Source organism: Empidonax traillii, unplaced genomic scaffold (assembly GCF_003031625.1).
Source record: "Empidonax traillii isolate 1590-97213 ecotype Southwest subspecies unplaced genomic scaffold, ASM303162v1 scaffold626:size867168, whole genome shotgun sequence".
NCBI lineage: Eukaryota > Metazoa > Chordata > Aves > Passeriformes > Tyrannidae > Empidonax > Empidonax traillii.
Window position 1 is genome coordinate 150,017 of NW_020955819.1, and position 23,872 is coordinate 173,888.

Genomic DNA, 23,872 nt, shown 5'->3' on the forward strand with positions numbered 1-23,872 from the left:
TGTGTCCCTGGGGCCCTGAGGGCTTTGGTGAGAGCTGGGAAGCACAGGAGGAGCATTACAATATTAAAGCACCAAGTGGTCATTCACTTTGAGGTTAGAGGATGTTATTATGCAGTAGGACTTTCTGGGTAACATCACTCGAGTAAGCTTACCCAGAAACCTCCTCATCAAAATGACAACTAGAAGTTGACCCAGTTGCAGCATATTTAAAATGGATACAGTTCTCGTCCTAAGATTTACTCTGTTCCCTCACTTATCTACTCCTTCTTATTTCATTCCCCTTTACTTCCTTCTGGTTTCCACCTGTGTTTGTCTTTATCATATTTTTTTTGCCATTTCTTTTTTTCTAATCCCACATTTTTTGTGCTCCTTCAATTCCATTTGCCCTTGCCAAAATTCAGTACCCACCTTTAGAGGGAAGGCAGGGGGACACCATTTTCCTGGGCTGAATAGCAGAGTAAATATGTTGCCTGTAAACATGTTGGTCATAGCAATGCACTAATTATGTGACACCACATAAAGGGTGGGGATAGCCTAGGGTAGCAGACCTGCCTTTCTGGCAGGGCCGAAATAGAAAAAGCCCTAACATCTGGACCAAAGGATGTGCTGGCTAATTCTCAGGCTAGCCAAATCTTTGCTAGAAAAACAGGAAAATAGTGCTGAGTCTTATTTAAATCAAAGCCAGTGTCTGACCTCACCTAATCACTTAAGACACCTTACAGTTCCCCCAAAGTGATTGCAAAGCACAAATTTCCCATCATCAAGTATTCTGTTTTCTTCATCAGAGAACAAGCAGGAAAAAAACCACAAACACATACTTGCCATATTCCCATTGAGTCCTGATCCTTTTTTCAGCCCAGACTTTGGCAGCTCGGATGTGTTGCTTTCAAGTAGAAAATTTTTCTATCAAAAGGAAATTCCTGAACAAGACATTCGTTCTTGGAAAGGCGAGTTGTTCTTCTTGATCCTGCTGAGCATGTGCACGCTGCTCTGCAAACAGCAGCAATGAGCTCTGCAGGTTTGGCCACGCTGTCAAGAAGCTTCCTCTCATCGGCTCAGGTTAGCAAAAGGGTGTGCTGAGGAAAACACCTTCCCTGACATACCAGTTGTACATTCTTCAGAAGGTCTCAACTCTTCCAAGCTCTCGACAACACACACTAACTCTCTTGAAACCCCATACTCACTTAGCCCTAAATGTTTTTCAAGGCAATTATCCTGAAGAGTTGTGGTGGTAGTGTCTTTTTTTTTTTTTTAAGACCACTCTTGGAGTATTCTAAAAACCAGTGCTTTGTTTTTATGGGCAAGTGGGGAAAAAAAAGCCTTAGTTGAAAGAATAATCATTTCACTTTCAGATATGCATTACATTGACAGCTTTCTTCGTTATGTGCCTAGGACTACATGCAAGAAATAGTGCTTTTGCCTGGATTAACCTGGTTACCCAGAAAGCTGCATATTCTCTATATTTGCAGCCAGCCACCCCAAATCCTTGGCACTTGTGTCTTTCTTCATTAAGAAAGTAAATCACCACAGAAAGTTCTAAATGGGTGAACTGAGAAGACTGGTCGAAGAAGCAATCAAGAGGGATTTGGACAAACTAGAGCACCTGGGGACATCTGAGCTGAAGTAGTTCCTAGAGTGAAAAACTTCAGCATTGCACCTACTGACAAAAACCAGTCATTTTTCTTTTCCAGCATCTGCCTGTCTTTCTGAAAAGCATCTGTCTGTCTTTTTTGAGCTTAAACAGTTGGAGATGTTAAAGGAGCCTGTGTTCTGAGGATACTACCTGTCAATGAGGTGATAGCAGAAAGAAACCTGTGACACATAGGATGCACACATGGCATTGCTCTGATCTTTCAACTCCCATCCCTACATACAAAGAATAGAAAAGATGGGCAGATCTATATGCAGCTGCACAATGAAACAAGGGAGACCACACATCTTATTCATCCATCTGTCTCATGCAACAAGTCTCCCTCCCAAAGAGAAACTGACAGCTCCTCACTGGAAAGGCAACCCAAGGACAAGATTAGTTCTTTCACCAGGCTGGAGGACACTGGCAAGCCCATGCATGACTTTTTCTAAACCTACATTGTAGTTCACCCACTGGCTCTAGTCAAAAGTGCACCAGTTCTGCGCAGCTTGTCAGGTCTTCAATAGAGTTAAATCTTCTGTTCCTGTGATTCTCAGGAACTGTTCTTGTCCTAGTGAGCTGCAAGGGCATTCATCTGGTGATAACTCATCACTCTTTGAGATGCAGCAGGCTTCAAAAGCAAAGACATTTGGGGGTTTATTTATAAAAGCAGCAATTTTGATGAAGTTATCCATGCCTGACAAGTGGCAAGCAATATTTAGGTAACTTCTTTGTATTTGGATGTGCTGTGGGGATAGAGAAATCTGTAGGTGAGAGGTACTTGCCAATTTTCAGTGCAAAACAACCTAAACCAAAGTATACCGACGTCAGCATATGTGCCTCAGTATCAATGCAATTTAGAGGAATAGGATCAAAACAGATCTAAGGATCTAAAACTTTAAAAAAGATTAGAACTCTGGAGGCAGTGATACAAGACTCCTAATTATGGCTTGAAACGTGTGCACAAAGGTTTCCAGGTTTACTCAGCTCCTAAGTTGTTAATGTAAGTCATTGTATGAACTGACCTTTCTAAATTAACTCAGAACTCTGTAACCTCTAGTAATTCCATTATTTTCAGTCATAGTTTTTCTTCTCTTTCATGTGTAAAAGCAGTGGAAACAGACTCATGGAAACCTGGACTGAGCCTTTTTGACACAGGTAAATATTTTAAGCATCCAGTAACTAGTAAGGGAATAAGTGGTTTCCATCATGGGAAAAGTTAAATCTATTTATTCATCAGGTCTGTGACACTGGTGATAACAATCTCATTTTCTGAAGTAATTACAGCATGTAAAATTATAAAGAAGGTATGTCGTTTACATCTTAGTAAATTATTCTGTGCTTGCATCAGTCTCAAGTTCCTGCCTAAAGCAGGAGCAGAGCAGATGAGTTCTGGAAAGAGTTGGCAGCAACACTACAGGAAAAGAGTTCTAGCTACTGAAATCCATTTGTAAATGACAAAGTATTTTGGAAATGTCACAGCTGGGATCACAGTCTAGAGCTGCAATCAGATTATTCTGATGTCAATATACTTAGGGGAGACATTCAGATAAGAAAAGGAGGATTTAAGCCAAATGTAAAGAATAATGAGCATCACTGAAATTTTCTGACATTTTAGCCTTAAAAACTGGCACCCTGGAGATGATAAGATTTTATAAATACTGCTGAGGGGAATTGCTACATTTGTAGCAAGCTCTAGGAGCCACAAGACCAAGACTTGTGCAACCCTTGATCAAGAGCAGTTATGAACTGCAGATTCTACATATTCAACATTTAAGGGCCCCCTTTGCTCAGAAACACTAAAAGCAGACTACACAAGCTAACAGGTCAATTCATGACATGGAACTCTCTCTCTTACAAGGAGCTTGACCATCCAATATAAGACATCTTTTCCATCACAGTTTTCTTGCTATAGAGGGCCATGCTGGTGCCCTTGTAAAAACCATTCCCTGGAGTGCTCTGCTTACTTCAGAGCTGAGGCACGACTAATCCTTGCACTGGTTGTGATGAACAACAGCATAACCCATATGCATTACCTTGCGAATCCAGGGTCAGCAGCGATAGCTGTTGAGGCAAAATTTGCATCATCCCAAACACGGACAGATCGCCCTTCTCCAGCAGCCTGAGCCAAAGAGAGGAAGCACTTCTAGTCTCTGTAGCTTAAGCCATTAGTGTGCTTATTTGGGAAAAGCTCTAGGGCCAGGGGTGCAGAGGGATATTTTGAGGCAGAAAATGACAGATTGCACTACATGCAATGAAAGGTTGGGCATGGGGGAAGGGATGTTGTATCCACAGTTTCTCAGCAACTGAAGTGGCAGCGTAGACTAGTGTGATAAAGTCTGATGAATTCAGATTGTCACTTCAGAGGAATTGTTCCTGGTGTGGATGTAGTCGCTGCTGTCTTACTCAAGTGAATGGGAAGTTTAATCAGTGTGGACAGCTGCGACAATCAGTGAAGGGAACTTTAATTAGCATGGCGTAGACTGCCCATGCAGCAAGTTGAAATTCCCATGGCAATACCAATGTTAAATTGGACTGGCAGAGCAGGGAGGCCCATAGAGACTACCCACCTTCCCAATTAGTTGGGGAAGAGCATTTGGTGGGTGACCTTATTGTTCCACTAAGCACAAATCAGCCAGCTGACCCACAGCCTTCAAGAACTGGTGATTGTACTGGCAAATAATAATAATAAAAAAATGCTGCACTGCCTACACTTAAGTTTTCTATACCAACAAAGCTCATGCCAGCTGTATCCCTGGAAAAGGGATATGGGTTTCACTGGATACAGATAAGTGCATGAGGCAGATAACTATGATTTAGCTTCCGTATACAATTTAGCTGCTAAAGTGGATGGCATATGTTAATATCTAATTTCACCACAGTGTTAAATCCACCTACTTTCTGTTCTGCAAATAAGGTAAGGTTGGGGGGGAACTGCACATATGGGATACCAAGCTGGCATATGTGAGGTATGCAGTGTGCAGGCTGCAGGATGAAGTGTGGCTTTGGTCTGTTACTGAGAAACTATGACATGCCTGTGTAATCAAATACTGGGTTTTTTTAAGAAAAAAAACATTAATCATTTTCATCCATGTGGTTGACAAAGAGAGGATGAGTATGGATCCAAGACATGTTGCCCTTAACTTCCACATCAGATAAGCCCACCATAAGCCTGCATAAGATTTGCCTTGTGCCCTTCCTCCAAAGGCAGATTTGGTCCCTGTCAGCAAGACTTTCAGCCTGAGAGAGAGATCAGAAGTGTTTGCTGCCGCAAATGTCACTGGACAGAACTGTTTGGTGTCACCCTTGTTCCACATGATTTTTCCTCAGTCAGGAACAAGCACCCAACCTCAGGTAGTGCTGCCCCAGCACCACCACTCTGCCTCTCCCTAGTGACGTTTCCCACATCCAAATGCACCTCCCATGGGCAAACACACACCACAGGGGAGGCACACTCTGCCCTGACCCTTGCCTGGGAGCTCATCCCAGGTGTGCAAAGAAGAGAGAGGCTTTCCAGCCCACTTTTGAATGGGTCTAGCCTGCTCTGGCACAAGAGGGCCAGTTCCACTAACTGTGGGGGCAAGGCATAAGAGCCAGTGTCAGGATGGGTGGAGAGCTCCTATTCCCTGTCCAGAAAGTATCCTCCAATGCTTGGGCAGGAGTACAGAGAGGCTGCATGTGGGGCTGTAGGCATCACAGAGCACCACGTACACAGCACCAAAAAGTGACAAACAGTCGTAACCTGGCCAGACATATCCAGGGAAATTCTCAAACAAAACACACAAGGTAATCGCCAGCTCTTGCCATAAACAAAGTAGAGCTACTCTTTGTGCCTTTTATCTACTTCATTCATAGGTGACCACAAGGGCTCCTGTACAAGGCTGAGCCCAGTGCTCAGCTTTGTGTCCTAGTTTTAGTGACAGGGCAACAGCAGATGCCTGGAGACAAGCAAAGGAGAAGGAAATCACACAGGGCTGCTGTCAGCGGGTCTGTATAGTCTGCAGTAGAAACTTTTTTCACTGGTAGCTGAATTGAAAACTAAGAAACCAAAGCAACCTGTCCCATACGAATGCTGCATTGTGCCATGGCCTCCCAGCAGGGGAGCAGGCACCAGGCCAACTTTACACTAGGTCCTGCATACTCAGACTTACTACAAACGTGGCCCCTGACACAGAATTATGCACAGCTTTCAGCATGCAGGTAGAAGGACTCCAAGAGGTTATATTTGAGAATTATGAGGGATGGATTATTAGACTTAACTGGAACAGAAATAGGAGTGGTGACAGAGGGAGGTGGAGTTTGTATTTCCCCCCATTTTCTTGGCAGTTTTCTGCATTAATATGGCTTGGTCGTTAATACATTCAGCAACCAGCTTAGGTTGTTACACCTCCCCTCATAATCAGTTGGTGACCTTCCCTGATGTCCCTTGACAGACACTGCTCTCATCCTCAGCTTGCTCATGGCTGGCTGCTGTGTGTAGACAAACTCTGTGGCACCTAGCAATTTCTCATCTTTTTTCTATATTAAGCTCACATTTTCTGAATTTACTTTTTTACTCTCTCTCCAAAGTCTGTAGTCTCTCCTTGACTTATTTGATGAATACTTTAAGGAAGTCTTCCTCCTCCTTTTCTTATAAAAATGAATGTGCTGTTTACAAAATAATAAGCTGTTTTGGTGTTCTTCAGACCAACTGCTTTCTTGGTGAGCGTTCAGTTTGTGGCTTGCCTGATCACTGATGTCTCCTCTGAGGATTATCCCAGCTAAATCCCCTAATCTTTTCATGCTGTAGTGAAAAGGAACAGCTCTTTGCCCTTGCTTGGAAGGGAGATACTGCACAGTAGGAGACACTTGCCAGACGTTCGAGTCATGAGTGAAGTTCAGTATTTTCAGACCTTCTGATGCCAGCCTAATGGTGCCTTGTGAATCAATGCATCTCACAAGGACATAAACTCATGTTGCCAAGGCTGCTACCACCCAAATACCTCACCGAAGTCCTGAGCTAAAATCTACTAGTGGCCCTTAAGACCTTCCTAACTTAACTATATCTCTCTGACACCATTTACCCTCTCTCTTTTGTGCTTTGGAAAATAACTCAGTCCTCTGGGGGCACCCAGGGAGCTGTGGCTTGCATTATTTTCCCAGCTATAACACGGCAGGGTGAGTCACTCATTACCTGTGCCTTCCTCTCCAGACAGAAAAGCAACGTGCTAAACCTGTTGCTCATCTGCTTCAGACTGTGCAGCTCACTGTAAGGCATGGTGAGCCAGCGGGGTGGCAGTGCCGGTTCTTGGGGGCGAACTGCTATGGAGTCACCATCCCACACTGCGGCCACCAGCCTCTGCTCCTGAGGAGCCCTCTATTTGTGCATGCTGCTCTCAAGCCCTGGTAGTTAGGGCACTGACCCCCAAATGGGATTATTCAAAGTTGGTGTTTGGAGAGAACTGTCTCTGCTCTTGCTCTACCCTAGAAGTGATGTAGGTGGAAAAAGGTAAGCTCCAAGTAGCTTACCCCCCATTCCCTCCCACATCACTCCTCAAGCCAGGGGATCTCTGCAGTCACTCTGTTGCCTGCTTCCTTACAGAACAAGGGTAGCTACTAAGCACACACCGATGGAGCCTTTCGTTTCTCTTTCTAGGCTTCGGTTCAAACGAAGAATTGAATCCGAAGCCGCTGGAGTCCATCTCCCAGGGTAACCAGAGTACGTCCTTCAGAATTAATTTCATAATTAAGCCATGCCATATTATCAAATACATATTGCTAGCATGCATTCAAATTAGATAGCAAAAGGTAAGTTTTTGAGAAAGCCTGCGAAAATCCAGGAACACATTTTTCTCTTGCAGAGAAAGAGCGAGCACTCTCTGCCGCCCCCTCTTATACATGTAATTGGTTTTTGCTTCTACAAGAAAGGAAATAACAGCCAAAATTTAGCTCACCTGGGCAGGCAGATGGTGGCTGCTCACTGCTGCCTCTTCCCAGGCTGCCTCTTCCCAGCTCCATGCTCCTAGGGTGCAGAGCTTCTTCCCTCAGGGACTTTGATGGCAGAGGACAGCAATCCAGTGTGTGGCAGCCAGGGCTAGAGAAGTGAGCCCTGCTGACCAGAGCAGACTCCCATGGGTATGCTGTGTGTGGGTATCCTTCCCACAGCAGTGGGTGGGAGGGAAGGAAATCACCTAAGAAAGGGACCTGGTACCTGCCACAGCAAGGAGAGAGTGGATGCAGAGGGGGCATCACGAATCCCTCAAGTCCAGTGAGGAAAATGCAGGCTCCCCTACTCTAAGAAGGAAATCTTCTATGCCCTTTCTAATTAAAGGCAGATTTGCCCATTAACTTATCTTTAGATGGGGACCAGAGTTGAAGAAGAAAGAGAAAGCAAGCTCTGAGTGGAGAGACGGGATTGTCTGCCCCCTCCTCATGAGAAGCCATCTCGGAGAGGGGGCTTCACCCTCCCAGCGGTGCCTGGGTCTTCTCTTGCCCACCCGCTGGCAGCTGAACGCTGACTGGACTCTTTACATGAACTACTGAACCAAATGTCTATATATTCCCAGGCGCTCCTCCTAATACTTAAAACTATTATTTTCCCTACCAAAGATGTCAAATACACCTGAAACTGATACAGACACAAGGGAAAGAAGAAAAGGGGAAGGCTCTGCCCTACAGACCCCATCACACTGCAGGAAAGCAGAGCTCAGTGCAGCAGAGACGCAGGCAAGGACATCTGTGTTTCTAGCAGTTGAACTGAGATAAGACACACCAGAAGCAAAATTCTCATCCTGCTGATAACTCTAGGATCATAAAATCTCTAATTCAGATCTTGCCTCCCTGCAAATCAGAAAGTGCTCACCTCCCTATGAAGTACCTTTAGCCTGTGCTCTTGCAGTGTCCCAGCACCAAAATACTCCCGTTGTCCGAACCCTCCCAGAAATTAAGTCTGTATATGTATGTAAATCTTTGCATACTCAGACCCTGCTGGCCAACAAACTGCCTACTTTCCACATATAGACCTCATGGTGTATCTCCCTTTGAAGGAGAAGAAATTTAGGAAAACTTGGCCGTTAATTGAGACATTTGTTGTCGGTTCCTGACCTTGCCTCACGATCTGCTGTGAATGGACAAAGTTCTCAGTCACGGTCCTGTAATTCAGCATTATTAGAATTAGAAAAAAAGAGACAGCTAAGGGAGAAAAAAATTGAAGGTAATGAGATGGGAGGAAGTTGCATAAGCCAGTAAGAACAATTGTTGCTTTGTAGCCTTCAGGCTACCTAATGATTAAAACACACTAGTTTGGACAGTCTGATTGGTAGGAGGCATCATCACGGGGGAATCAAGAGATAGGGATGACCCAGATGCCAGAAGGGGAAAATGTTAATTAGTGCTCCAGTTAAGCCAAATTTTGATCCCACTCCTGGTCGCACACCAGTGATGAACGTTTCACCACTAACTTTCAGAGACACGAGAGCAGGCTGTCAGTGATGAAGACAGCATTTGCAGAAGCACAAAGATGAGGTTCATCTGTGTCATTAAAGGGAAGAGCTTGTTTGGGTGCAGACATACCTTTCCTAGAACATTGTTTCAGCTCAGAGAGGCAACACACAATAGCACACTTCTGCTGCTGCTGCTGCACACACAGGTCCACAACAATATGTAAAAAACCAGCTCCCTCTCAGTCTGAGCAAAACAGGCAAAATCCTCTTCCCTGATGTGAGCTCCATCCCAGAATGAAAGTAAGGAACTATTTTCATTCAAAAGTGCAGAGTTGCCAGGATCATTGACAGTAATCTTGGATTGTAATCTGCTTGAAAAGACCCCATGGCTTCCTTCCCCTGAGGCACATCTCAGGCATCACACATTTTGGGAACTTCCCTCCTTTCTGAGCAGCGTTAACATCATATGTGAAGAACTGTGCCTGTTATGTCTATTTTATCAATTAAGTCCACAGAAGTATAACCAAGGAAATCCCTGTAGTTTGTGCTCTGCAGGTGGCCAGACCACAAAATCCAAGGATCATGGCTGGCTTTACAAACTCCCACCACCTCTGGACTGCAAATAAAGCATGCTGAGCCCCAGCTGTGGCTCTGAGGGCACAGGATACAAGTCAGCTTGCTCTTGCATGGCTGACCTCTCTAGCCACCAAACGCAGTGCTCCCAGACTGATCCCTGGGAAAAGATTCTTGCCCTTTTGTCACACAAGCTCAGAGGTTGTTTGGTACAAAATTATGCCAAGAAGTGTGTTTATCAATGAGTAGGACAGACTTGAGCCCCCAGCTGTGATTTGTCCTCGTCAAAGGCTTTTCCCAGAGTTTGCACAGCAGGACAAATCACTGGATGCAGACATTTTAGGCCTTTGCTGCTCACAAGAAGCACAGCTATCAGAAAGGACTAAAAATATCTTCCACGTTTCTTTCTCTCTCCTCAGATTGCAAGGTTGATTTGTCCTTCTTAATGGATGGAAGCTGGAGCATTGGCAAACGCCGCTTTCAGCTCCAGAAGCGGTTCCTTGGTAACGTGGCTCAAGCCCTTGGCATTGGCAGTGCTGGTCCTCTGATGGGCATCGTTCAGTATGGGTAAGAGTTCCTGGCGCAGCTACTCCCATTAGCACAGGGCATGACTGCACAAAGCCGATGTGTGCTAAAGGTCTCAGTCCAGCTCATACTCAGGAATCAGGTAGCACAGATCAGTCCTACAGCTTTTGTGCTGTATGTGAAGCAAAACACTGATACTTGCTCTCATTTCTTCTTTTAGCGATGACCTTTCCACAGAATTTAACTTAAAAACTTATGCCAACTCCAAGGAGATAAGAAACGCCATTGAGAAAATTCAACAGAAAGGGGGACTTTCCAATGTTGGTAGGTGATGGGGCTACTTACATATCCTCAGGTCAGGAAGGACTTAGGAGGCTGGGCTATAGCAAGCCCACATGTCCTCTTGGGGACAGAGGCTGTGACCAAACAGTGCTCAGTGCTAGGACAGCACTGGTGAGAGGGCACTGCTCCCATCATGGCCTGCATGTGTTGGTGCAGGGCACTGCAAATCCATCACAAGTGGAGAGGAGAGACCTATCTCCTTGTGGGCAGTTCCCATTGTACTCTGGGAATCCTTGCTAACTCAGCTCATCACTCTGAGCTTCTCTGGAAGGGGGTTCAGCACAGGAGGGCTCAGGAAGCACTGACACTGATAAAAATTACCTCCTTCCCACTCATGCAGCCACAGAAACTGCTTTCCCCAGCTCTCTGCAGCCTCCAGTGCTCGAGTCAGCCCTGTGCCTACCATTTCATGGGATATTATCAGGCAGAGCACTTCCAGATCTGTAACTCCTCAACTCCTCTTTTATTCCAGGGAAGGCACTTTCATTTGTTAACAAAAACTTCTTTTTGGATGCTAATGGAAACCGAGGTGGAGCACCCAACGTGGTTGTAGTGGTGGTGGACGGGTGGCCGACCGACCGAGTGGAAGAGGCCTCCAGGCTGGCCAGAGAATCAGGGATCAACATTTTCTTTGTCACTGTTGAAGCAGCTGCTCAAAATGAAAAGCAGAATGTTATTGAACTGAACTTTGTGGACAAGGTATTTAGTAGGCTGGGTCTGGCCAAGAGCTTGGCTCTGACTGTGTTTTCCAACCTATTTAATTCAGGGCATTTCCCTTTCCTACTTACCTTTATGGTTATTTCTTGTCCTGCTTGTATGTACAGTCCTGAGATCTCCTGTACAAAAAGCCAGGCAGTAATGCAGAAGTCAGAATGAAGTTCAGTAAAGCTCTAGTTTGAGATACATCATAGGGCAAATGGCTTTTGACTGACTAAACACAGGCACACAGCTGCAGTCATACTGAGGTGAGAGGTTTTCCAAGTATACGGCAGCATGACAAAGCAAAATTGCAGCCTGAGCTTTTAATGAGCCTACTGCTGTGCATTTCCCACCCAGCAAAGGGTGAGAAGCCCTGTCAGCCTAATATCAATGTTGCATTTACAAACAGGTCCCATACAAGTGAATGTGGGGACAGTCGCAACATAAGCGCATCCTAGTTTTTCAGCTATGCTGGGTACCTCAAGCATTTTGTTTCCCCTGTTGATGCAAATTATTTTTCAGTTATTTGTTTCTAACTCCATGGTAGCTCTTAGAAAAAGAGTAAATTCCTGCCATGTCCAGCTAAAAATGAGAATGCAAGCCTTGATCGATTTGTATTTGGCACCAACAGTAGCTGCCTGCTCAACAGCGCTTCAGGGCAAGCTGGCACCCAGTTACAGCAGGAGATATCGGTATACCAAGTGCCAGAATGGGCTGGGCTCAGGAAACAGAGTTGAGTTATCTGTTATTTTCAAAAAACAGATTCCAATCTGAGCTGAGTTGCTCTGCCATAGATCATTCCCACGAGTTTCAGAGCTGCTCCAGAGAGCTGTGTTGTCTGGTCAGCATTTAAGTGGATTGTAATCTCATTTGCATTTAATATTTTTAAGAGAGTAAAGGTACAGTGAGGCAAGCCTGCCAGGGACACAGCAGAAGTGGGAGTAGAGTGGACTCAGAATAGGAAGGTAAAGAAAGACTTGATACTGCTGCATCGTAACACTAAAATAGAAGCAAGACAGGAAGAAGAGCAAATGAGGGCAGCACACTGTGAGGAGCCCAGACTGGAGGGAACTGTAACTTCCTTGGAGCTGTTAGGCTTTATGCAAGTGCCTTGGCCTTTTAAAATAGTCAGATACACACACCATCACTAAGTTGGTAGATAAACCCTGGCTTAACAAAATATTCTTATCCAGAGACCTGAGGCATTAACATTTATAGGGCATTAAAGCCAAGGACAATTTGATCCTGCCTGTTCACATACTTTCTTTCCCGTCCCCCCACTTGACTTCTCCCATTTCCTCTTCTGCGCCACCCCTATTTCCTACCCACACTCACCTGACTCCCACTATAGAAGCCTCCCACAGATCTGGCCTCTATGAGTATTTACTTATAAAAGTTAATGATTTTTTTGTTTGTTTTTTACTATTAGGCAGAGTCAGCACACTGGGCTTTTTCTGCTTAGAAGGGTATGAGCCCAGGATAACCCAAATTAAGCCCCAGGTTTCACTTCAGGGTAGTAGGGTTTCTCAGCAGGGAAAACTTTCCTCGTTGCCCTGAAGGATGGGAGCTGCAGTTGCTTCCCAGCAAACACACAGGTTCCTATAATGCTATTGGAGCCATGCTAACAGAAGCTCTGTAACTCATGTAAAAAAGCTCGACAGGTGGTAAACTTCCTTATTACATTTCTTTCACTACTTGAATATCAGCTCCATCCCCTAGCTTTTAAAAAAAGGCAGGAAAAACTTTCACATTACAGAAGTATCTGTGATGTTCCATTGACATCATTTCCCAGGGAAGCAGATGGTGACTGGAGGAGAGGCCATTTCAGACTCCAGCATTGCTCTTTCCAGGAGCCTATATTTACAGTTTAGCTACATATCCCAGCAGAAGCAGGCAGATTGGATTTCCACTGCGTTCATCCTTGTGTTGCCTTGCAGGCAGTGTGCAGGACAAATGGTTTCTATTCCATCAACGTGCCCAGCTGGTTCAGCCTACACAAGGTGGTCCAGCCCCTGGTGAAGCGGGTCTGCGACACCGACCGGCTGGTTTGCAGCAAGACTTGCCTCAATTCAGCCGACATTGGTTTCGTCATCGATGGCTCCAGCAGCGTCGGCACCAGCAACTTCCGCACAGTCCTCCAGTTTGTAGCCAACATCAGCAAGGAGTTTGAGATTTCAGACACAGACACCCGAGTCGGGGCCGTTCAGTACACCTACGAGCAAAGGCTGGAGTTCAGCTTTGACAAGTACAGCACGAAGGAGGATGTGCTGAGTGCCATTAGAAGGATCAGTTACTGGAGTGGTGGGACCAGCACGGGGGCAGCCATCAGCTACGCCTCAGAGCAGCTGTTCAGCAAATCCAAACCCAACAAAAGAAAGATCATGATTCTCATTACAGATGGCAGGTCTTACGATGACGTCAGCGTGCCAGCCATGGAAGCTCACCGAAATGGTAAGGTCCTCTATCACTACCTGCTCTCCCCACGTGTCTCAGCATTTTTCCAGATAAATGCAGTTTGCTATGATGTGACAGCACCAGAAGAAACTTGATGAAGGAAGAGTAGTACTTCACCCTGGGGTCTCTTTGAGCTCTAACAAGATCAGCAACTGTTTAACACCTGAATAACAAACTTCAGGGGAAAAAAAAATCGCATTAATCATTGTAGATGCAGCTATGTCTAGGAGATCTCAAGGGATTTCTACTATCTCAGTAACATGATTCCTTTGGTTTTCCAGTCAGGATAGTTATATCTTCCAATACATTTGCACTGGAATAAGAAGTTTTTGTTCAGAAGCCTGTTGCTTAGACCCAGAACGAAAGCTTTACTATTGTTTAAGCCTTTTTTGTTGTTGGCAAAAGGTGCTTCTAAAGCACTAATTAGACCTTTCTTCCAATCTGAAAATATCACTTTTATACAGAGAGAGCACTCTATTTCACTGTCCACTTTTTTGTGGCCTGGAAACTACATTTGCAGGATTGGTCTTAAATTAAATTTAATGCAAAGAAAACTTTCATGCTTATTCTATTTCTTTCCAGGAGTCATTGCTTACTCCATTGGAGTTGCTTGGGCAGCCCCAGATGAACTGGAAGCCATTGCAACAGACCCTGCTAAGGAGCATTCCTTCTTTGTGGATGAATTTGACAACCTCTATCGCTATGTTAATCAGCTCATCCAAAACATTTGCACAGAATTTAATTCCCAGCCACGGAACTGATGGACTCAAGCAAGGCAGGACCCTTGGCACCATGCTGAAGGCACATCAAGTGCCAGGGAGTAATGCCAGCCCTCAGTACAAAAAACACTGAAGGTGTTTTCCTCTGGCACTTTCCAGTCAGCAAGGTTGATTGCAGCTCCTATGGCCCCTATGCATGCTCTGTGTAGACTGTTGATGTTTTTTTTTTTCCCCTTGCAGCCTTCAGAAACTCTGATTTGGACGGATAGCTACAGAGGCAGTAAACACGGAGGAAATAAATGCAGCAGTTTGAATAGCTGCTTCCAGAACAGAGCCCCAGCTTGCCCAATTCTCACCTTTGGACACACACAAGCTCCTTACAATGCACCACCTGCTCCCTGAAGCAGCCAGGTCCCTTCAAGGTGGCCATACTGCCGAGCAGCTGCGGCAGAAGCACCTCTGTTGAAACTGCCCACCAGATGACACCCAGATAAGGGCTGAAAGCTCAGATGCTTCTTTTGGAGGGAGACCATAGCTCAAATTTGAGTGCCTTCTTAAAAGCAGGCCCTCACTCCATACTGCTGTCTTGCCAGCCTGTCAAGCTTCAGCTACTGTTAACTCCAGCACTGAGATTTATCGAAACCCTGTGAGACTGGAAAACAAGTGAGGGGAAAAGGTCAAGCTCTGGGACCATACAACCCTTTGCCAACTCCAATAAAGCCCCAAATCCACAAGGCAGGCAACCTGCAAGAGCTGGAATCTAGTCTCCTTCAATACTGCATTAATATTTGATTTTGAGAAGTATCTTGCCTCCTTAGCCCTCTTCCTCTGCTCTTGGGTGGCTCAAGGCCTGCAGGATCACAGAAAAGTTGCCAGGACAGAGACTCTGAGAAAAGTTGTGGGTTTAAGTTGCTCACACTCAGAAAAGCATTTGAGACCTACCACTTTGTTGTTAAACCACTGCTCAGAACAGCTTACAGCAGTTTCTAGTGCTAGGAGAGCTATTCAAGAGCCATTAACAGGATATAAAATGGAACTGCCTTAAATCTGTACTATATACTGGGAAACACAGCATTTCAAGCATCTACAGACACCTTCTCTCAAATTTGGGATAGACGTATGTTTTATGGATTGATTTCAAAATGTAGATACTATGGCCCTGGACAAGTCAAAACACACAGTGGTTTCTTAAGTGAAGAACTACTCATATCACTAGTCAGTGAGGGGGGACTGACATACTAGGAAGACCAAAGGAATAGCACTTTAATTAGGAAGCAGCAGTTGTTGGTTAGCTTTCACCCAGCATAATTTAAGAAAATATGTTCATTAAGCAAGATTATCAAAGCGTCAATAAAAATGTATGTGTTCACACACCTTATGGCAATCAAATGCCGCATCAGGCTCGTGGAACTAACAGGAAATGGGAAGAAATTAAAACTCAAATATCCCATATTACTTGCAAATCAAGCTTTTAACAGCATTTATAGTTTTAATAACCATGACCCAAGATATTTATTAGCCACATAAAAATTTAATCGAAATTAATTGCCACAAGGGAAACTCCTTTCTGTCGGCAAAAGTAGCACAATCTTTTAAATAGTTACATTTGGAAATGTGATTGAAAAAAGTGCCAATTAAATAAGCATAATACAAACTAATGAAACCAACAGATTTTGCATGATCCCCCTGGTGTGGTAACATAAGCCAGGCTGGGGATCTCTCAAGAGGTTATCAAAAACAGTCCTGGAGGAAACAGTGGTTTTACACAGGGAAGGTTCAGATCTTCCTCTTAGAAGAACATCATCAATTGAACAATGCTACCCAGACAGAAGGTGCAGGCCACTGCCAGCTTCCAAAAAAAATTAAAACAAAACTGTAAAATATATTTGTATGCAGAATTGTTAACACTAATCTGTGCTGCTGCACTTCCACAGCAATAATTTCTTGGCTTGAAAAAATGATTACGAATAGAGTTAGGTATGAGCAGAGTAACTCCTAATACTCCCCATCTCCCACCTCCTCACTACTGTTTGGTTGAACAAATCTTTCTCTGTCAACAATGAACATTACATGGGCTGGACAAAACTCAAACATATGAACTGAATTTAATGGGGACTTCAGTTCACACACCAGATTCATTGTCTGAGAACTGTTTGCTTGGGGCTTGATTTGGGGCTAGCTGAGAAAAAGACCGAAGTCTTAACTTATACCTGCTCTTAATATTGTGGCTTAATTTTTAATGCAACAACTTACCATCACATATTCTTCTCCACGCTGACTGTACTGTTGTGGCACATAAGATCGGTACCCCTCAGAGACTCCCCAGTGTTTCACTTGTGCTCTGCAGGAAGCACAGCAATGACAGCTGAGATATTAGGAACAGCTAGAGCCACCCATGTTATCTAGGATATGCATAAGGGATATATGCATATAGGATATAACTTCTTCCTAAAAACTTAAACTTTAAGCAATGACAGTAAGCTTTCAAGAGCTCTTTCACGGGGAAGTTGCAGAGCTATCTTATGTCAAGCATTTATAATGGGCACTTCAGAGTTTGTTGTTGTTTAAATGGTTTATCTTAAGTTTACAGAACAACTATGGTGCTCGTTTGCCAATGTATATTTTTATTTACTTCTTTGGATGACCTTGAAATTGTTGGATCTCAAAGTGTGAAAGTGGTTTAATTCAACTCTCATCTAAACTTAGATTCATAAACATTGTAAACTTAAGCAGAAGCCTCAAAACTTATAAGAATACACTCTTCCATTTACAAAAGCAACACACTCCTCTCAACCTTTACCTTTCATAGCAATCAAATTACTTGCCACCTACAAAAGTCTCTTAACACTGTTATTAAAAAACAAGATAACTTACATATATATCTTGATAAATGTTCAAGGAGGTATATTTGTTTCAGGAAAACAGCAGAACTCCCTCTGTACCATATACAAGCTATTTTGAGCTTATCAATTGCTATATCTTTTGCAATAAAATTGTCTTAAAGGCATATGCAGTGCATGTCATCTCATATGGGTTTAAAAAATAAACACCAAATATGGCCCATGCCATTTTAGTTTCTGAAGCACAGCTGAGGTGATTACTGCATTATGGAAGATTGGCAAAGCCTCAGGTGCTTCAATATCCTTTTACATATTCAGATGTAAAAAATCCTTAGAGCTATCTCAAAGTTATCTGTCAGAGGAATCAGTCACTGAAGCAGAGTCTAAGGACTGAAAGGCATCAAAGACATAAATATTTTCCCAAGGCTGCAAGATTATGTCTTATTTGGAGCTAGGCTTCTTTTGGAAGTGGGTGGGGTAGGAAAAATCACAGAGTTTCTACACACTTTCTAGAGGCAGGACTGAATCAAGAGAGAATTTGGATGTCCAGTTGCTTGATGGTGGGCCACTTAGATGCCTGACCCGTGCAGTGGAACCTGCTGTCTGACAGAGGCATCCCAGAGAAGGGCAGAGGACAGGTCCCACCCAGAACTGGGAGCTGTCTGAACTAGTCCCTGGATACCCATTCTAGAAGGTGTTGTCTGATCACCCTCTCCCTAAGAAAGAAGCATTTTTGCACTCAAAGAGTTGAGCTGGTGGCTTATCAGTGCTCAGCAATCACAGCGCAGAACACCTACCTGGAAATAAATACTGATATCCATGCTCTGGAAGCCTTGGCAGAGCTCAATCTTAGCACCTCTTGCCTCTGACTCCAGTATCAGCCACTCACATTCTCAGGGAGCCACCAAATTCAATTAAAAGTTCAGGCATTGCTTCACAAAGAGGTAACTCAAAGTCCTGTTTCCCAGAGTGAGACACTCAGCACTTCTGCTGTCACTGTGCCACCCTGCACAGAAGGTATTGCCCACTGTGTGCACCTTCCTGTTCCTCAGCTTTTCTGGTTAGGCAAGAGGAGGTTTTCTCCAGGGCTGCTGCTGACAGGTGGGTAGAGAAGGTTTCTCCTTCCTCCTTGCATTCCTTCTCCCATGGCTCTCCAGCACGAGGTGAGCCATTCCAGTAACAAGGAAAAGCTCTGGGGTTAAACATCCAGCCAGGACCAACCCAATCTAAACATGTTTAGTGGATTTAACACCTTACCTGTGAACTCCACAGAAAATTATCCATGTTATCTACTTAGCAAGTCAAAGCAAGCAGTAAATATCAAGAAATATTACCTAGACACCAAATTTAAATCAGTCTTCTGTGGTATACATACCTTAAATTACTTCATGGTTGAAAGAAGTCATATCATTCTGCTAGCTATTTTTCTCTGCCCATGAGCAACATTATGGAAACAACTTGATCCCTTTTCTTTTCCTTTCCCATCTAATTTTTAGAAATCTTAGTCAGTACCAGACAATCTACATTTGCCAAGTCACCTACATACTGCAAATGTACATCTACACAGCTCAGTGCTTCAAATTCCTCAAGGTAATCTTTTTTTCCTTGTTAAAAAATTAAACTGGGGGGGGGGGTGTATGTGTGCAGTATCACAGGTTTTAGCACTGCATCAGTTACGTTACTTACATTCAACTGTGTCAATCATATTGTATGGCAAGAGACATAAGAGAAATAAGACATTATTTTTCTTAACATCAGTTTCATCCCCTCTCCATTTTCTAATAAAAATTCTGATAAGTTCAAGAACTCCAGCACTCAGAGAAATGACTTCTTTTTAAGTGCAAGAAGAAATGGTTAAAGTTTCCCTGTATCACCAAACATAGTCACTTTTCTCAAACCCAAATCCTCATGGGAACATATCTTGTTCATAGGCAAATCCATAAGCATGCTAGGAAGACCTCCCATGGGAAAGAGTCACTCCTATATTGTTCACAAAATCATCTTTCCCACTACCTCAGGAACCTTCTACTGACCCTCTCTGGAGGCAGAACACTGGGGTGAATGTAATTGTATTGTCAATTCATACAGCAATTACTCCTTTCCTATGAGGCAGGAAGATGAGAAGGACCAAATCAGAAGGGTTATTTTACACCTACCGTGAAGACGAGATAAGAACTTCACTTATCCCACCTACAAGCTTAGAAAAAAACAGGATGGTCTGACTAACAACCAGTTGTTCTGCTCAGTTCTGTGTAGGTTCCCATACCACCCCCTCACAGTGCCATTCTGAGCACCTTCCTGTAGCAACATGACTACCATCTGTGATGTGTGGTTTGCTCTCCCTCATCCTCTCCCCAAGGGCAGAACCATACACTTATTTTTATTTTAAATGAATGCTGTCCTCAGGAAGTGCACTGTGTCTGGTTGAGATTAACGCACTGCAGACAGACCAGCTCCTGCACAACAGCACCACACCCACACCACACCCCTGCTCACCCCATATTCACCTAAGCACGCGGAAAGACGTGGGGTGCCAAAGAGTGCTAATTTGGCAGAGCAGTACAAAACCAAGACATATGGAGAACAGAAGCACTGAGGCATTACTGTGAACGGTGAGACATCACACAGTTCCATAGGAAGTTCACATGGAGTTACCTTAAGCCCTTACAAACACGTCTACTTGTCTTAGTCTGAGTGCACTTCCCCCTCCTACCACATGCTCCAAACCACACATATCTTACACAAAATTATGAACACAAATCAAAATGTTGAAAAATAGTATTTATTAGCACCCAATTTACATAATTATATGGTACAAATGACACTTACTTGCTGCTGCAACATTAAATAAAGCTGTTCTTAAAAACCATTTTTTATTTCTGGAAGTCCATGTGATTTTGCTCAGCACAGAATGCGGGTACAGTACACAGATACCCCACTTCACTATTGTCATACCAATACAAATACCTGCATGTTCACCTCAATGAGGTCTCATTTTAAACGGCACACTAACATAAGCAGATCTATATAATTTTAATGACAAAATATTCATTTGACTTATTCAGGCAAGTGAATGTAGCTTTAAATATAACCTATCCAAAAAGTTTCACAAAATATGAATTGCAGTGAAAAAGAGAAACTTCAGGGCTGCAGTTGAGAAGCTCAAAATTATACTGGCATATTTCAAAATAATCTCCCTGTGAATTTTATATCTTTGCCATTTTAGATATTTATCCAGAATTTTAAACTACTGAATTTTAGCAAGAAGTTTAATATTAATTGTTTGAAGAAGGATTTTCATTTAAAGAAAAAATTTATACTTACAATAATAAATGCTTAACAAATCTTCAGAGAAAGAATCACTTCTTCACTTTTGCTATCTCTCATGATTAAGTAGCCTTTTCAAAATCATGAAATATATTACACTTATGAATGCTTACTCCCAAGGAAACTATTTCCTTCACAAATTAGAAAACAGAATTTCTCCCTTAAAATAACATTCACTTTTGTAAGACAGTGCCATTTAAACAAGGTAATTTCATGGTACTGAAATTCTGATACAGCCTTGTACTGAGCCATACACAATTTATTACATAAAGAGTAGGTATTTCTCATTTGGATTCAACATTTTGCAAGACATTTGAAGCCCAACATTGTTTCAAAGTAGTCATTCAAAACTGGCATAAAAAATCATAACCTCAGCATAGTTCAGAAGGGGAGTCTTAATTTCCCTTAGCTGTTTATATATCGTCCACAATAGCATTTTCATATCAACCATCTGTTATGGAAGTGACCCAAAACAGAAGAGGAGCCACCATACTTACTAACATTTAAGTGGTTATCACCTGTGGTAACCTCTCCTAAAGTGTCAGGTAACTCTAAATTCAATAGGTATTTCTCATAAAGAGGAAAAAGAGCATATTAATATAAGCAAGAACAATAACAAAAAGTCTGAACTACAGTCCACATGGCAAAAAAAAATTCTTTTTAACCTGACAGTCAATTGAAGATAATTATGTAAAATGCAATGCAGATAGTTTATAAGCTGACAAATGTCAACAGAAAAACTTACAGCAACAAAAGTCATCTCATCATGGAGTTCCCTCTCAAAGTTTTTTTTTAGATGCACTATACAAGGAAAACATAGCACAAGAACGCTTTTCAGTCTGCTTGGGCTACAAATGTACAAGAAATTGTTAGCTAACATGCTCAGTTTTCATTTCCAGAACAAGTGCTAACACATATGAGAGTTTTCAAAACCAATGCATGTCTGTAAATGTCCAACTGCAAGGAAACAATTCTAGGAGCCATACATCTGAAAACAAGCTACATCCAAAAAGCACTATATCTTGATGACAGGAAGAATAAAAAAATAAATTCTTAATGGAAAAATATTAGCTTGTAGTCCATTGTTTATCCCTTATACAATGTTTTTGGCTGCTTTTAGTAAGTAATCAAAAAATAATGAATATATTTGGCTTGGCAACAAGTTATCCTTTCCCTTTCAGAATGGTACAAATCCAGCTGCATACATCTTTTCTCTTCAGTCTAATAGTGTGGCGTGAGGACCAAGGGTTTCTCCAAATAGCCAGGAAGTAATTTTGGGAGCCTGCAGTTCAAACTCGGGGAATGCAAGGAGACTGGCCTTGAGGACCATGTCAACACAAAGCTTTGAGCAGCTTAAAAACACATGCATGGGCATGGTTTAAACACCTGTGTGATCTCCCAGGATCACAGCACGGCTTGGCAGCACAAGCAGGGCAAAACTAGTTTAACGCACAATACCACAATCCACACTTTACCAAAAAGAAAGTTGGGCTAAAAAGCATATATCATTAAATGCCTTTTTAGCTCAGCCATACTTTGGATCTTGGAATCTAGAAACACATCTCCTGGCAGTGAACCAGCTGAGACCCATAAATTGTACTGTTCAACTGGATTTACGCTTTCTGTAGTGGAATTCGGATTCTCAAAAACATCCTAAAAGATGTCGCACTTTGTAAGCTTTCACAACTGACTACAGAGCAGCAAAACTAAGCCAGCAAGTAGGTAAGAGATAACTCATTAGAATTAAATGAACTGGGAATGAGGAGGTACAAATCGGTCTTTTGGTGGTGAGAGGGGTAGGGCTAAAGCTGAAACCCCCACCACCTTTCCAGAAAAATGCTCAGAGAGAAAAAATCAATAGACCTTTATGAAATCTATCCTGCAGGAAAAGCTCACTGCAGATGAGATTTTAAGATTCTCAGAAAATGTAACCTCAAAGTAGGATTTAAGTGGAAAGATTAAAAAAAAAAGATATCAAAAGGACAGATATCCTGCACAACAGGTGTGTTCACTAGCACAGGCAGAGACGTCATTTTAAAGGTCCTATTTCCAACCATCCTCCCTGCTGGGAAGAGTCCCACCAGCTAAACAAGATCACCTGTCTGAACAAGGACTATTTACATAAAAGTCATCCTAGTCCCTCTCTGCCCTCTCTAGGAGCTTGTTCATTTGCTCTATTCCATGTAACACTATCTCTTTTACAATAGGGGTTGTTTCTTATAAAAAAACCCTGATACAACTGGATGGATCAACACTGGATTCCAACAGTTTCTTTGCCACTCAGTAGAAACATAGCAGAGGTTTTGACTGGCAGTTTACAGGCAACTTGTTTCTGTAACGGTGTTCATCTCTAAGGCTAAAGAAATTGATGATGAAAGAGTCAAGTTGTAATCCTCTTCAACCAAGACATTATCAGATTTAGATAAAATATTCTCAATGCCTTCATATCCTTATGGAAAAAATGGAGCTTCCTGAAACATCTGAGTATTTTTTTCATGGAAATCTTTTCTTCCTCTCTGTCACTCAACAGTAACAGCTACACTGTGCATCCCTATGATGCTCACAAACAGCAGATGCCCAAGAAAACTCATATTACCATGTCAAAGATTACAAGATCTTACACAGACCAATTTACCACATTGAAGAGGTATTCTGATTTCTTCATTCCTAACAGTGTAGTCCAAACCAATTTCCACTAAACAGCCACAAATTTCAGCATATTTTTAAATGTTACATTATAACTAGCATCATGTTTTCACGCTTATTTCCATGAATTTTACCAGCTCTCCCACTAGAAAATGGAAAGGTAATACATGTAAAGTGAGTCACAAATTACCTGGAACCATTCACATCACATTTGTATGAGAAAGTACTTCAGGAATATTTTTTACAGAATGGGCTGTTTAATGTGAAGTGTGTCATACAGATGGCACTGTATGTAATATATATTAACTATAAAAATGAAGAACAAAGCTAAAATTCTACTCTGCATCCCAAACTTTGTGGCATTGGTTCAGTACTAAAGGACATGAGTCAAAATCTTAGTCCTGTGTTCTGTTTTTAAATAAATGCTTATCCAATCCAAAAGAATAGTCCCACTGTCTGAGGAGCTTATTTTCATATAAGAGGGTTCCCCAACATGAAAACTATGTTAGCAGAAGAATAAGTTCCGTTCTTAGAATTTAGGTAATAGCTACTACAAATCCCTTGCCATCTCATCCAAAATTTTGAAATTTGAAAAACTTTCTATTTTGACAAAACAATGTGTAATTTGGAATCTGGATATATAGCAGATTTTATCCTTCATACAACCTGCAACTTTGGGAATGCCTTCGTAAATTT

At 42.7% G+C, this 23,872-nt stretch overlaps 1 protein-coding gene across 1 annotated transcript in view; it reads left to right on the forward strand.

Moving 5' to 3' along the window:
- The window catches only part of VIT (vitrin), a 53,089-nt gene extending 38,223 nt beyond the window's left edge, over positions 1-14,866 (forward strand). The window contains exons 12-18 of the mRNA XM_027898850.1: positions 2,709-2,788; positions 7,266-7,328; positions 10,044-10,191; positions 10,370-10,473; positions 10,964-11,190; positions 13,128-13,641; positions 14,227-14,866. Of these exons, the coding sequence (XP_027754651.1) occupies positions 2,709-2,788; positions 7,266-7,328; positions 10,044-10,191; positions 10,370-10,473; positions 10,964-11,190; positions 13,128-13,641; positions 14,227-14,405 (1,315 nt within the window). The 3' untranslated portion in view covers positions 14,406-14,866. The remainder of the gene's footprint in view (positions 1-2,708; positions 2,789-7,265; positions 7,329-10,043; positions 10,192-10,369; positions 10,474-10,963; positions 11,191-13,127; positions 13,642-14,226) is intronic.
- Positions 14,867-23,872: the final 9,006 nt, after the last annotated feature.